This window comes from Anolis sagrei, chromosome 6, assembly GCF_037176765.1.
Source record: "Anolis sagrei isolate rAnoSag1 chromosome 6, rAnoSag1.mat, whole genome shotgun sequence".
NCBI classification, from domain to species: domain Eukaryota; kingdom Metazoa; phylum Chordata; class Lepidosauria; order Squamata; family Dactyloidae; genus Anolis; species Anolis sagrei.
Window position 1 is genome coordinate 12349572 of NC_090026.1, and position 15008 is coordinate 12364579.

The following is a 15008-nucleotide window of genomic DNA, read 5'->3' on the forward strand; positions in this document are numbered from 1 at the left end:
TAAATTGTATCTAAATTGCTAATGTAGTTGTAGATGGAGGAACAGATGCTTACATTGCTTGGACTGCATATATTTCACACTGGACATAACTGATTTCAAACTAGCAAACCAACAGAATTTCAAATAGGCTGAACTACAACAGGAAACCTCTATCACAATGTGGGAAGAATTGAACAGTTGTCCAAGTGGATTCTTTCTATGCAAAATCAAGCTATCAATCCAACTCATTTTCATTCTGCTGATGTTCAGTCTGCTTCAGGTGGCATGCACAGCTGGTTCATGTGACATGGGTCGATCTCTTCGTATTCATCACAAGTATCACATGTCTGGAGACCTGCACATTGGTGCCATTCTGTCTCAGATTTATATATCTTCTGAAGAGTTATCTTTGAGACAAGATCCTGTTGGGAAACCTCAAGGAGATGCGATGTATGAATTTGGGGTTGTTGGGGTTTCTTTTTAAATTACTTCATACAGCATTTCAGACATAAGAGAGGTTGGAATCTTTTTAAAATTCAATTGTTATATGCTGGAACAGATTTAAATTAAGGATAGAAAGCATCTCAGGAAATATACATTTTTAAAGAGATAATGTGCTTGTTTGTCATATGGGAGTTATTCTATGTAAAACTTGCAAATATGGTTGTTTTTTGTACAAAAAAAATATGTGCAGTATTTTCTGTACAGACAGTCAAAATGTAGTTTACTGCACAGAAAATGTGGTTGCTGTAGGTTTTCGGGCTGTATGGCCATGTTCCAGAAGCATTCTCTCCTGATATTTCACCCACATCTATGGCAGGCATCCTCAGAGGCTGTGACGTCTGTTGGAAACTAGGCAAGTGGGGTTTATATATCTGTGGAAGGTCTAAGGTGGGAGAAAGAACTCTTGTCTGCTGTGAATGTTTCAATTGGCCACCTTGATTAGCATTAAATGGCCTAGCAGTTCTGTCTGGACAAAAATGTGGTTCTCTGCACAAATATGCCATGTGAGCATGATTGATAAAATTAGTAATAACCTGTGAAAGTCTTTCATAGTCATTCATGACTTTGGTGCTTCCTTTGAAAAAGAAAATTAGTATACATATCATCCCATATTTGTAATATTGCATTGTTTTTAGTGGGTCTCTTTTTAGAGAGATAAAGTGGGAGAGAAATAATATCCCACACATGTAATCTGATTCACACCTTCTACATCTGTGTTGGATCATGTTTGTAGAAGGCTCAAGCCCATTTTTCTGTATCTGTAGTAGTCAGACATTCTTCAATATATTTTAGTGCAATGTAGATAGAAAATGTTTACTAATCTGAAATATAAATCTGCTGTTACTGTTATTTCAGAGTGTTTACTCACAACTACCAACACATCCTGGCCTTGATTTTTGCCGTTAAGGAGATCAATGAAAATTCTGATATCTTACCCAACATCACTTTGGGATTCTTCATTTACAACAGTAATTTTCTTACCGACTTTACTTATCTTGCTTCACTGGAACTCCTTTCTACCTGGGGCAAATTTGTCCCTAACTACAAATGCGACAACCAAGACAACCCAGCAGCAGTCATTGGGGGACCTAATTCTAATGTCTGTCTTTTCATGGCACATATCCTGTGCGCCTATAAATTTGCACAGGTAAGCTGACCCACAGAACAGGATATCAAGGCGAATTCGATACCTCCAGACTCTGAATTTGCTTTTTGTTAACTCTCCCCTAAGTAATCTGGGAAAAATATTGTCTCAGTGTGAGATGAGATACTCATATGTTTTTCATTCTACCATTCTTTCTATGTTTGGATAAAAATTACTATAAGTAATGGGTTTTCTGGTGTGAACAAAATAAGTTGACTCTGAAATGATTAATGCTGGAACATGCAGTAGTAGCTAGTGGATTACATATCAATGAGGCAGATGATCTGATGCAGGTTTAGCATGAAAATTAGATTGAAATCAATATCCTACTGACATGGAAGGTACCTGTCTCACAGTAAGAAGTTTCAGGTAACTTCCAACTTGTATTGTTGTTCTGAACTTTGGTCATCTGCAGACCAGAAGTGTAAAAAGCATAGTGCTGGGAGGCATAAAAGATATTCTTGTGTTCCTCCATTAGCCAATATGATTGGGCAACAATAATGAGTTCATACTACCTCTTCTTTGCATCATATTGTTCAGCACATCATTTTCTAGCTTTCTGGCATAGCATCTCTAGTACCAGTTGAAATCAAAGCTAGAGTTGGATGTTATCTACCGTTCACTTAGATCCTAGATTACCTCTTTGACCTGTTCCATGTAAATTAGGGATGAGCAAACTATAGGACCATACGTTGCATAATGAGCTGATAAGCATTCAAATCTATACATGGGATGAGATGGATTTTTAGGGGACCTCATAGCTCACTTTCCATTAGTTTCCACTAATGCCTTTTGATTGTCATTTGAGGCTCAAGTTAGCCTTGTGACTACCTTTATGTGATTCATCAGCTATTACCATTCTTAGGAAGGGATAGCCTCCAAATTGGTTTACAGTGATGGATTTCATATTGAGGTGTTCTCGAAGATGGTCCAGAAGGTTCAGATAATGCAGAATGTGAAGACCACCATTTTAATTTAGGAGCCCCCAGTGGTGCAGTGGGTTAAACCCCTGTGCCGGCAGGACTGAAGACCAACAGGTCGCAGGTTTGAATCTGGGGAGAGGCGGATGAACTCCCTCTATCAGCTCCAGCTCCTCATACGGGGACATGAGAGAAGCCTCCCACAAGGATGATGAAACATCTAATCATCCGGGCGTCCGCTGGGCAATGCCCTTGCAGACGGCCAATTCTCTCACAACAGAAGCGACTTGCAGTTTCTCAAGTCGCTCCTGACATGACAAAAAAAATATTGAGATACTCTCATGGATGTAAAGTTACTGTTGTAAAGTCCAGTCGAGTTCAATAGCATTTTTATTTCAAACCTTAGAATTGGAAACTGCATTTTAAAAGAAAAATGTTAAAATACTTTTCTGTAATTATTTCTTTGCTGTAACCCATTGTTTTTTCTCTGCTTTGGGTTCTTTTTTGGAGGATTTTATTATTTTATAATATGTTGTAATTTTGATAGTATGGATACACTAACTGATAGTTATGTCATTCAATCATTAATTTTAAATTAACAGGTAGATGTAATTTCCTAATATAATAATTGTCTCCTTATCTCTCACCCTGAAGATCACGTATGGCTCTGCTCCACTAATGGATAACAAAAAGGAAGCTGTTTTCTTTCACCACATGTTCCCAAATGAGACCCATCAATACACTGGGATTCTCGACTTAATGTTGCATTTCCAGTGGATGTGGATTGGAGTGATTTATCTAGATAATGAAATAGGACAAAGATTTGTACATGAAGTAATCCCCATGTTTGTGCAAAAAGGTATCTGCATTGACTTCATAAAAGCCGCATCCCACCTTAACTTTTTCAGTGAAATGGAAACAATGGCGAAGAAGCTTATTGAAACATCATACCTCCTTGGGACAAGTACTGCCAAAGTGGTGATCCTAAATGGAGAAGTTCAGTCAATTCTGTCTTTGAGAGTGTGGTTAGAAATTACATATTATCGTGATTTACCAAAAATAAATAAAGTCTGGATAATGACAGCTGAAATAGATTTTGCTTCCCTCCCAGTTCAAAGAGACTGGGACCTGAGCTTCATCCATGGGGCTTTATCTGTTTCACTTCTCCCCAAAAAAGTGTCAGGATTCCATGAATTTCTGCAGAACCGAAAACCAGACACAGATCGAGAAGATGGCTTTATCAGGGATTTCTGGCAACAGGCATTCATGTGTTCATTTCCTGGGCCCAATTTAGACGAGTCCCCTGAAAATATCTGCATGGAGGAGGACAAGCTGGAGACTCTTCCTATGTCTGTTTTTGAAATGAGCATGAGCAGCCACAGCTACAGCATCTACAACGCTGTCTATGCTGTCGCACATGCTCTGCATGACATGGATTCGTCCAAGTTCAAACGCAGAACAACGGGGATCACAGACCTTCCAAAAATGCAACCATGGCAGGTAATGGTTGAATTCTGGTGTCTAGGCATTAGGACTGAGTCATCCTCCTTTTACTGTGACTTCATAGCTTCTTCTGTGCATATTAAAACTGGAATATGCATGATTCATTTGGTAACAACTTATTATTGTATTTTGCTATTACACCATGCAAATTTAGTCTATGGATACAAATTTCAGTATATATATATATTATATATGATATGATCTCCATTTCATTTTTATTTCATTTTATCTATTTTTGTCAAGTTACTATTAGTACAAATGGATGAGGTGTTTGTTTGTCTATCTTTGCATTTCCGTATATATTTCTACTTAATGGAGAATAGGTGCATATTGAAAACAAACTGCCTGTGAACAAATCTTGCCAGGACAACGACCTTACTTTAGGTTTGTCATAGATATTAGGCAACACACAACAAAAAAACATGATGCTTTTGTGTGTTGTTCCAGCTTGAGTGATCAGGTGTCCCATCCCACAATCATCTTCCTTTGAATGTGCCGGCTTTAGGATAGGTGACCGGGACAGGATAGGGATTCTGTTAGTGTACCGACCACCCCGCTGCACTACAGTCTCCCTACCTGAGCTAGCAGGAGTGGTCTCGGACATGGCGTTGAGCTCCCAACGGCTTTTAGTCTTGGGAGACTTCAACATCCATGCCGAGGCCTCTCTTTCTGGTGCGGCTCAGGACTTCATGGCCACCATGGCAACCATGGGCCTGTCCCAACTAATATCTGGTCCCACCCATAGTGCCGGACACATCTTGGATCTGGTCTTTTCGCAAGGATGGGATGAGAGTGACGGGATAGAGGAACTGACCATCGCTCCTTTGCCATGGACCGATCACTACCTGATTAGGTTTAGACTAACTGTGCCTTCCAACCTCCGCAGGGGTGGTGGACCCATTAGAATGGTCCGCCCCAGGAGACTGATGGATCCAAATGGTTTTCTGACGGCTCTTCGGGATTTCTCCACCTTCCTGGCTAGCGACACTGTCGATGCTCTGGTCTCTCGCTGGGACAGTGAGTTGACCAGGGCAATTGACACAATCGCTCCGGAACGCCCTCTCTCAAGTAACCGAGCTAAACCAGCTTCTTGGTTCACCGAGGAGCTGGCAGCGATGAAGCGAAAGAAGAGGAGTGCGTGTGGCGCCAGAATCCCACCAATTCAGCCCAAACACATCTGAATGCCTTTTAAAGGTCCTACGGTGTGGCAATAATGGCAGCTCAGAAAATATTCATCACAGCCAATATTGCATCCGTGCAGAATCATCCAGCTGAGCTTTTCCGAGTTGTCAGAGGTCTGTTAAATCCGCCAAAAAGCGAGATCTCTGATAACTCGGTGGCTCGCTGTGAAGCATTTGCTCGATTCTTCGTGGATAAAATTGAGCGGATTCGGTCGGGTTTGGACGCCATGTTAACGGCAGTCTCTGGGGATGTAACGAGAGCATCTGCTTGTCCGGTTTTGTTGGATTCTTTTCAATTGGTTCAGCTTGAGGATGTGGACAGGATCCTTGGAGAGGTGCGACCCACCACATGCATCCTAGACCCCTGCCCTTCCTGGCTGATCAAGGAAGCCAGAGGGGGTTTGGCAGGGTGGGTGAAGGTGATGGTTAATACCTCCTTACAGAAAGGAGAGTTTCCAGCGAGCTTAAAACAAGCTATTATAAAACCGCTGTTGAAGAAACCATCACTGGATCCCACCCAATTCGACAACTATCGGCCAGTTTCCAATCTCCCCTGTTTGGGCAAAGTCATGGAACGTGTGGTGGCAACACAACTCCAGGGGTTTCTGGTAGACACTGATTATCTAGATCCGGCACAGTCTGGCTTTAGGCCGGGACATGGAACTGAGACAGCCTTGGTCGCCTTGGTAGATGATCTGCGCAGGGAACTAGACAGGGGGAGTGTGTCCCTGTTAGTTCTGCTGGACCTCTCAGCGGCCTTCGATACCGTCGATCACGGTATCCTTCTGGGATGCCTCATGGACATGGGGCTCGGGGGCACTGCTTTGCGGTGGCTCCGATCCTTCCTTGAGGGTCGGTCCCAGAAGGTGTTATTGGGTGACACCTGTTCGGCCCCACAACCGTTGTTGTGTGGAGTCCCACAGGGTTCAATTCTGTCCCCGATGTTATTTAACATCTACATGAAGCCGCTGGGGGAGATCATTTGGAGTTTCGGAATGAGATGTTATCTCTACGCAGATGATGTCCAAATCTGTCACTCCTTCCCACCTGTCACCAAGGAGGCTGTCCAGACCTTGAATCGGTGCTTGGCTGCTGTGTCGGACTGGATGAGAGCTAACAAATTGAAATTGAATCCAGACAAGACAGAGGTCCTACTGGTCAATCGTAAGGCCGAACAGGGTATAGGGTTACAGCCTGTGTTAGACGGGGTTACACTCCCCCTGAAGACGCAGGTTCGCAGCTTGGGAGTGATCCTGGACTCATTGCTGAGCCTGGAGCCCCAGGTCTCAGCGGTGGCCGGGAAAGCTTTTGCACAATTAAAACTTGTGCGCCAGCTGCGACCGTACCTTAGGAAGTCGGATCTGGCCACGGTGGTCCATGCTCTTGTCACATCCCGACTGGATTACTGCAACGCACTCTACGTGGGGTTGCCTTTGAAGACTGCTCGGAAACTCCAACTAGTCCAACGGGAGGCAGCCAGATTGCTCACCGGAGCGGCATACAGGGAGCATACCAGCTCCACTGGTATGCCGATCCAATTCCGAGCACAATTCAAGGTGCTGGTTTTGACCTACAAAACCCTATACGGCTCCGGCCCAGTGTATCTGTCCGAACGGATCTCCCTCTATATCCCACCTCGGAGTTTAAGATCTTCTGGGGAGGCCCTGCTCTCGACCCCGCCTTTATCACAAGTGAGACTGGCGGGGATGAGGAGCAGGGCCTTCTCAGTGGTGGCCCCCCACCTGTGGAACTCACTCCCCGGGGAGATCAGATCAGCAACTTCCCTTCTCTCATTCAAGAAAAAGCTGAAAACTTGGATGTGGGACCAGGCTTTTGGAAACTCTGGCAGCTAAAAAGAAAGATCATAATGATGGGCAAATAATGACGAAACCTATTGGACCTATGGAACTCGAGACACTGACCATGAGACTGTTTATTGTTGTGCTATTGTGTTATATATTGATGTTTTTAATATGTTAATTGTTTAATTATTGTAATTGTTTTTATAATTGTATGTATTTGGATAAGGGCATCGAATTGTGCCTTCTTTTTGTAAGCCGCCCTGAGTCCCCCCTCGGGGGTGAGAAGGGCGGGGTATAAGCAACAGAAATAAATAAATAAAAATAAATTTTGTGCCCTTTTTTAAATGTAGTCTTCTCCTTACCAGGATAAAGTCACAGAGTTCCTGTAACCTTGCTCCAAAGAATAGGTTTTCCACCTCAGTTTTGATAATATTGACCATCTGTCTCGCCTTGCTTTATCTCAGTTTCTCCCAATAGTGTGTAGCATATGTCATACAAATGTGATTGCATTTTGCTGTTATAACGTTTTAATTGAATATGTTATATGATGTTTTTAATGATTGTTTTGTGATTTTATAGTTGGAAACCAGCCCGAGTCCCCCGATAGAGGGGAGAAGACCGGTATACAAAATTGCTAAATAAATAAATAATACAAAATACTCCAGGTGCTTTCTGAGTTCTGGATAGTACACTGGAAAGATTGCTTATCTTGCTTATTTGGATTGTGAGCATCATTTGTAACTGTATTTTCTCCTCTCAATTTAGCTCCATCACTTCCTAAAAAGTGTTATCTTTAACAACACAGTTGGTGAAAAGATTTCCTTTAATAAAAATGGGGAATTAGTAGCTGGGTTTGATATCATAAATTGGGTGACATTCCCCAATAAGACCTTTAGTCGAGTGAAAGTGGGAAGGATAGATCCACAATCTCTGCCGACTATTGAGTTCACTGTTCATGAGGATGCCATTGTATGGCCCAGCTGGTTCAATCAGGTAGGGTGTGAATAAATTCCTAGAAGTATATAATCATAGAATCATTGAGTTGGAAGAGTCCTCATGGGTTCATCTAGTTCAACCCCCTGCCAAGAAGCAGGAAAATTGCATTCAAAGCATCCCCAACAGATTGCCATCCTCTGATTAACATCCTTCAAAGAAGGAGCCTCCGTCACACTCTGGGACAGAGGGTTCCACTGTTGAACAGCTCTCACAGTTAGGAAGTTGGGTTGCTGTAAGTTTTCCAGGCTGTATGTCCGTGTTCCAGAAGCATTCTCTCTTGACATTTTGTCTGGATCTATGATAGGCATCCTCAGAGGTTGGGGCCTCATAGCCTTTGAGGATGCCAGCCATAGATGCAGGTGAAATGTCAGGAGAGAATGCTTCTGGAACATGGCCATACAGCCCAAATAACTTACAGCAACCCAGTGACTCCAGCCATGAAAGCCTTCAACAACACAGTCAGGAAGTTCTTCCTAATGTTCAGGTGGAATCTCCTTTCCTGTAGTTTGAAGCAATTCAATTGTTTAATCACTGCCGCCACCACCCCAAAGTATGTACAGAATCTCAGTGTCTGATACCCATATCATAAGCATGCCATCTTGGTGGGAAAACTATCAGGCAACATCCAAACCACTGAAAAGGTCCTCTCTCCAAGCATATTTGTGAAGGTGGTGCGACCAAAAGTGGTAGACTTTTAAAGCAAATATCAGGATCCAGCCAATCTCAGTCAAGCACTTATGATTTATCTAGTAATTTAGATGTATACTGTTCAAACCTTTCTACATCACACCCAACACTTTGAATTGTGGAGCTCACAGACTTAGGGGAGTTACTCTTTGTCCCAGCTGAAATTTCGGAACACTCTTTAAAGTCAACTCCTCATGGAGTGTGGTATAGCTATCAAAATGAGATGTCATCAAGGCATGTGTAATTGTAGATGGATCAGATTTCTTCAGCAATAGGTGAAGTTGGCCTTGTAGTGTTTAAGTGTGCCAAATCACACTTGGAATCTGCATAAACCTTGCCCTCCATATTCAAGGCTAAAGCCACACTGTTGTTTATCTGTTTACCTTCAGTGTAACATCAACCAACACAAGGAATATCCTGATTTTCTTATCTATGTTTTAACTGACCATTACCACCTCTGTCTTGTTAGGACTCATCCTCAGTTTGTGTGCCCTCATCAGTCCATTACAGATGCTAGACATAAATTTAGAACTGAAACAGATTCCATGGAATTAGATTGGAGGGAGAACCAGAGCTGAGGATCATCACCATGAAATATTTTCCTTTGTTTGTTGATAGGCACAACCTGTTTCTCTGTGTAATGACAATTGTTATCCAGGTTACAGTAAAAGAAAGAAGGAAGGGGAGCCATTTTGCTGCTACGATTGCATTCCATGTCCAGAAGGAAAGATTTCAACCAAGAAGGGTAAGTGTGATCCTCCCTCCCTCCCTTCCTTTTTGCCTTTCCATCTTTTAACTTCACATGGAACATGTTTCAACTTTCTGGAATTCTTCACACTCTACGTGTACATGTACATGCAAGAACAAAACTTTGGTTTTAGTTTTGTGTGGGAATAGTGTAAAAGTATAGACAATACTTAATCATTAGTTAAATTGAAGAACATATACATGAATAATACTGAGCCTCCTGTCACGATATGTAATGAAAACAAAGTATGTCATCATATCCAGTTACTAATTGCAGAGTCAGAGGATGACGAAACTAGAGAGCAATGTCTGATGTGTGATGCAACTATGATGCACTGTTGGGACACCATGGATGATGCAATACAATATGTGATTGGTCAGATCTAGAGTGACAGCTAGTGTAATGACTGTGGATGAGTGTCGTGCTTAAGCGGAATTTAGTCTGGTCCAAGGCAAAAGACACAATAACTTTGCACAAAAGCAGGAGGAAAAAAACAGAAAACTTTACTCTTGTCAGCAAAGTCAAAACAAACTTGCAGTGTTGCATACAAAATAAACAGTGCAACAAACTTACATAGTCCTTGTAAGAAATACAGAATGTAAAGAGCTTGGCTTCTTCATCTCCCTTCATATGAGCAGCGCAAAATGTTTGAGCAAAATGCTGTGAGTAAAAGACTTCTCAGAGCAAATGTTTTTGAGCATCGAGCTGAACTGTATTCTAAACCATATACAGCTACCGGATATGCTGACCTAGATTAGCAGCTGTACATGATAATTAACAGTATAAGGTTTTCTTTAACACATACATATACTTGGTGCTGATCCTTTTACAACTCATCATAACAATGTTGGTGTTGTTGATGATTGTTACGAACGAAGAAGATGGGAGATCTACATGGGAGAATTACTGTGAAGATTGCTGAGAGGAGGAGAGAGTGAGAGGACTTCATGGGTGAAAGCAATTAAGGGTGGAGGTATGCAAGAGATGGGTTGCAGCTGGGTGTTTCTGGATATAAGGAGCTAGCCTTAGGACTGATTTTCGGGAGAAAAGTAGTTGTTATATTTTAGTGGTGGATGATGCTGGTTTTCTCCTAGGTTTGTTGGATTTTCGGTATCCTGACCTGTCTCTTGTAATCTTGGAACCCTGGAACCTTGAACCTCTGGACTGGCTTTTGACTACTGTATAGACTCTTGATCCCTGGACTTTGTTTATTGAACTCTCTGTGTTTGACTACTGGACTGGACCCTTTGACTACAGTGTAGCATTTGCTATCAGTTTTTGTTTATTCTGTGGCTGAGTGCTATCTTTATGTTTTATGTTTTGGACTATTGAAACAGCCAGAAAGTAAGTGCTGTTTTAATTAAATTGTTTAACATGAACTGGATTTTTGTTTGATTAACCTCTTCCGGAAATAACAGCAGAGCACCAGCAACATGACACAATACATTTCTTCTGAAGATCAGTCTCAAGATTAGCTCCTTATATCCAGAAACACCCAGCTGCAATCTATATTTTGCATACCTCCACCCTTAATTGCTTTTACCCGTAAACTCTTACTAAGATTACTCAACCATTTAGAACTAAGACTTACATTAACACTTGCATCACCAACTGCTAGGCCTGCCACCACCAACCACCCTCAACTACAGAACATGATACATGACATTCTGCAAGATGAAAGCTTTTTGGATTGTGGAAAGAAACCTCACCTCCTTTGCTGTTTTACTCAGGTTACTAAGATATGTAGAGAACTTCCATCACTCATAGATTGAGCACAAATTCCTAACATCTCCTTACTCAGATGCCAAATGCATTTTGAACTCTTCTTCCAGGCCTGAAATACTCCTTAGAGCAGTGGCTCAATAGGGAGTGCTTGTCCCACTCCTATCCAGCCCAACAAGCACTTAGAGTTGGGCTTGAGTGGAGGCAATAATGTGCTGAATGAGTAGAAGTAGAAGTAGGCTCAATTTGGATCAGAAATATCACATCATGGCCTGAAGCAAGGAACGAGATTCCATTGCTTCCTTGCATTTCTTATCCAGAATAATTTCATGGGGATCCTGCAACCTTGCTCCAAAGAATAGATTTTCCATCTCAATTTTGATAGTATTGGACATCACTCTTGCCCTGTTTTATTTCAACCTCTCTCAATAGTGTGTAGCCAGAGCCATACAAATGATGCCTTGCGCACAATTTTCTCGTCAATATTCCATCTAACAGACATGTGGTGTGGAAAGGTTGACTTCACAGGCTCTTTCAAATCAGTGTTCCATTTTATTAAGTGATGTTGCCATATATATCAATGTTTTCTTTTCCCCAGATGTGGATGCCTGCTTTCAATGTCCAGAAGATCATTACCCAAACAAGTTTAAGGATTTCTGCAACCCCAAATCTCTAATTTTCCTCACTTTTGAAGATGCTTTGGGAACAGGTTTGGCCAGCTCTGCTCTTCTCCTTGTTTGTGTGACTGCTGGAGTGCTTGGGATCTTCATCAAACACCGGGACACTCCCATTGTCAAAGCCAATAACCGGAGCCTCACCTACACCCTCCTCCTCTCCCTCCTGCTCTCCTTCCTTTGTGCTCTGCTCTTCATTGGACAGCCACAGAGGGTGACCTGCCTCTTTCGTCAGACAGCTTTTGGCATCATCTTTTCTGCGGCTGTTTCTTCTGTGTTGGCAAAAACTGTAACTGTGATTCTTGCTTTCCAAGCCACCAAGCCTGAATCCAAGTTGAGGAAATGGTTGGGGAAAAGAACAGCCGCCTCCATTATTCTCTTCTGCTCACTCATTCAAGTCACAATTTGTACAGTATGGTTGGCTACCTTTCCTCCATTTCCAGATTTTGATGTAAACTCAATGGCTGAAGAAATCATTCTTGAATGTAACGAAGGTTCTGTTTTCATGTTTTACTGTGTCCTGGGTTTTATGGGTTTCCTGTCTATTTGCAGTTTCACTTCAGCATTCTTTGCAAGGACATTGCCTGACGTTTTCAATGAAGCCAAGTTCATCACCTTCAGCATGTTGGTCTTCTGCAGTGTGTGGATTTCCTTTGTGCCAACGTACTTAAGCACCAAGGGAAAATACACAGTGGCTGTGGAGATCTTCTCAATTTTGGCTTCCAGCACTGGGTTACTAGGTTTTATATTTTTCCCCAAATGCTATATCATTGTTCTGAGACCTAAAATGAATAGAAAAGAACAATTAATAAAACGAAGATATTAATCAAATTTTCTGTTTGCCCTTTTGTCATTCTTTTCTTTGGGATTTTATTCTTAAGGTACAAAATATTATCTTCATTATAGATGATATTCTGGTACAGAAGAATGATATATGATTAATCTTCATAATTTCAACAATGGGGTGGGTGTCAGTTGTAGATTCTATTCAACTAATCAGAATACAAAATGCCAGTATTATAACATGGAATGGAATTTGGAGCGCAAAAATAAAGTAGAGGTTGACTGAAGAGCTTTACATACGTTGCAAACCCTTGTCATTTCACTAGACTATTGATATTCTAGAGCATCCATCGCCCTGAGCCACCTGCGGGCTGAGAGGGGCTGTATATAAATATAGTAAATAAATAAATAAAAATTTCATACTATATTCCATTTCTCTCATATTCTGAGACACCAAGGCAATTCTGAGCCATAGCTTCCAGTCAGTGAGAGCAACTGCTTCTGTTTATTCTGGTTGCGATTTGCAGACCTCTACAGTTAGTGTCTCATTCATTGATAGTCACCATTTTTACAGGTATGAGATAAACTCAGAGATCTATTCATGTTTTGCAGTTTTTTTTTATATTTCTTGAATAGGAAAAGGTCAATCATGCAAGTCCAAAATCATTGTATGTAATTAGTTTTGTATCATGCACACATACACCATTCCACATTTGGGATGCTTAATAGACTCGCAAAAATAATTCAGGTTCTTTCAACTATTTGATTGGACCTACCTTTTTTCCATGATGCTCAAGCATAATATGTCTTGGACATATATCAAATACATTTGCTTCAAAAGTTCTGTTACAGATAATGCATCATTGAGATAACTGCTTAAGTTTTTATCTCCCTCCTGACTGTCAAATCCATATACTTGGTAAACTCAGTATAATTGAGTGGGTGATTCACCAAAAGCTGTCCAGAACGTGGAAGGGGAGCCATCAAGCAAGTCCGAACATATCTCCGAACATATATCGCAAAGTCTAAGTTAATCTGGAGAGGCCCTGCTCTTAATCCCGCCACCATCACAAACGTGATTGGTGGGGATGAGGGACAGGGCCTTCTCAGCAGTGGCCCCCCGCCTGTGGAATTCTCTCCCCAGGGATATCAGATTGGCCACCTCCCTCCTGTCTTTCAGAAGGAAACTCAAGACTTGGCTATGGGACCAAGTCTTCGACCATTGAATAGCAGCAAGTGAGAAGAAGATTTAAAATCTAGCTTTGGATTTTAATTGGCATGTTTAATTAATTGCTTTTTAATTAACAGTTTTTAATTAACTGTTTTAATGTTTTAATTGTATTTGTTGAATGTTTATGTGAAAGCACCGATCGTGCTTGCTGTGAGAACACCCTAAGTCCCCCTTCGGGGGTGAGAAGGGTGGGTTATAAATGCAGGAAATAAATAAATAAATAAATCTGAATTGCTTTTAAGTATACCAATGGTGCACAGAACTCCCATGACCAACAGAAAATACTGGAAGGGTTTGGTGGGCATTGTACTTGAGTTTGGGAATTGTAGTTCACCTACATCCAGAGAGCACTGTGGACTCAAACAATGATGGATCTCAACCAAACTATGCCCACATGTCAACACTGGTGAAATTTGGGAAAAATAGACTTGACACATGGGAGTTGTAGTTGCTGGGATTTACTGTTCACCTACAATCAAAGAGCATTCTGAACTCCAGCAACAATGGAATTGAACCAAGCTTGGCACACAGAGCTCCCATGCCCAACAGAAAATACTGGAAGGGATTATTGGACATTGACCTTGAGTTTGGGAGTTGTAGTTCACCTACATCCAGAGACCATTGTGGACTCAAACAATGATGGATCTGGACCAAACTCTACACAAATACTCAGTATGCCCACATGTCAACCCTGGTAGAATTTGGGGAAAATAGACTTGACATTTGGGAGTTGTAGCTGCTGGGATTTATAGTTCACCTACAATCAAAGAGTACTCTGAACCCCACCAATGGTAGAATTGGGCCAAACTTCCCACACAGAGACCCCCATGACCAACAGAAAATACTGTGTTTTCTGATGGTCTTCAGAGACCCCTCTGACACCCCCTCGCGACCCCCCCAGGGGTCCCAACCCCCAGGTTGAGAAATGCTGTTCTAGAACATGGCCATATAGCCCGGAAAACCTACAACAACCCATTATATCAATTCATTATTACGAACAGAATTTTCATTCATTTCAGAGAGAGAATTCTAAGTACCACCAGGTGTGGATCCAATGCCATATACATTATTTTCAAAAATGTCATGGGGGAGTTATAACTCCATGTTTATCTGCCCTGCAATTATCATAATGAC

The 15008-nt window shown here is 41.7% G+C and overlaps 1 protein-coding gene across 1 annotated transcript; it reads left to right on the plus strand.

Annotated features, from left to right (window-relative positions):
• The first annotated feature begins 1348 nt into the window (after positions 1–1348).
• On the plus strand, positions 1349–12686 carry LOC132777693 (vomeronasal type-2 receptor 26-like). The gene is made up of 5 exons (XM_060780107.2): positions 1349–1630; positions 3202–4047; positions 7799–8026; positions 9335–9461; positions 11785–12686. Exons 1-5 carry the CDS (start codon positions 1595–1597, stop codon positions 12684–12686), a joined length of 2139 nt encoding a protein of 712 aa, XP_060636090.2. The 5' UTR covers positions 1349–1594.
• Positions 12687–15008: the final 2322 nt, after the last annotated feature.

What these genes read in the sequence shown, in the direction of transcription:
- LOC132777693 (XM_060780107.2), top strand. Translation starts at nt 1,595, where the DNA reads ATGGCACATATCCTGTGCGCCTATAAATTTGCACAG. An exon ending in CAAAAATGCAACCATGGCAG is followed by an intron (nt 4,048 to 7,798) that starts GTAATGGTTGAA and finishes CTCTCAATTTAG; the next exon opens with CTCCATCACTTCCTAAAAAG. An exon ending in AAAGATTTCAACCAAGAAGG is followed by an intron (nt 9,462 to 11,784) that starts GTAAGTGTGATC and finishes TCTTTTCCCCAG; the next exon opens with ATGTGGATGCCTGCTTTCAA.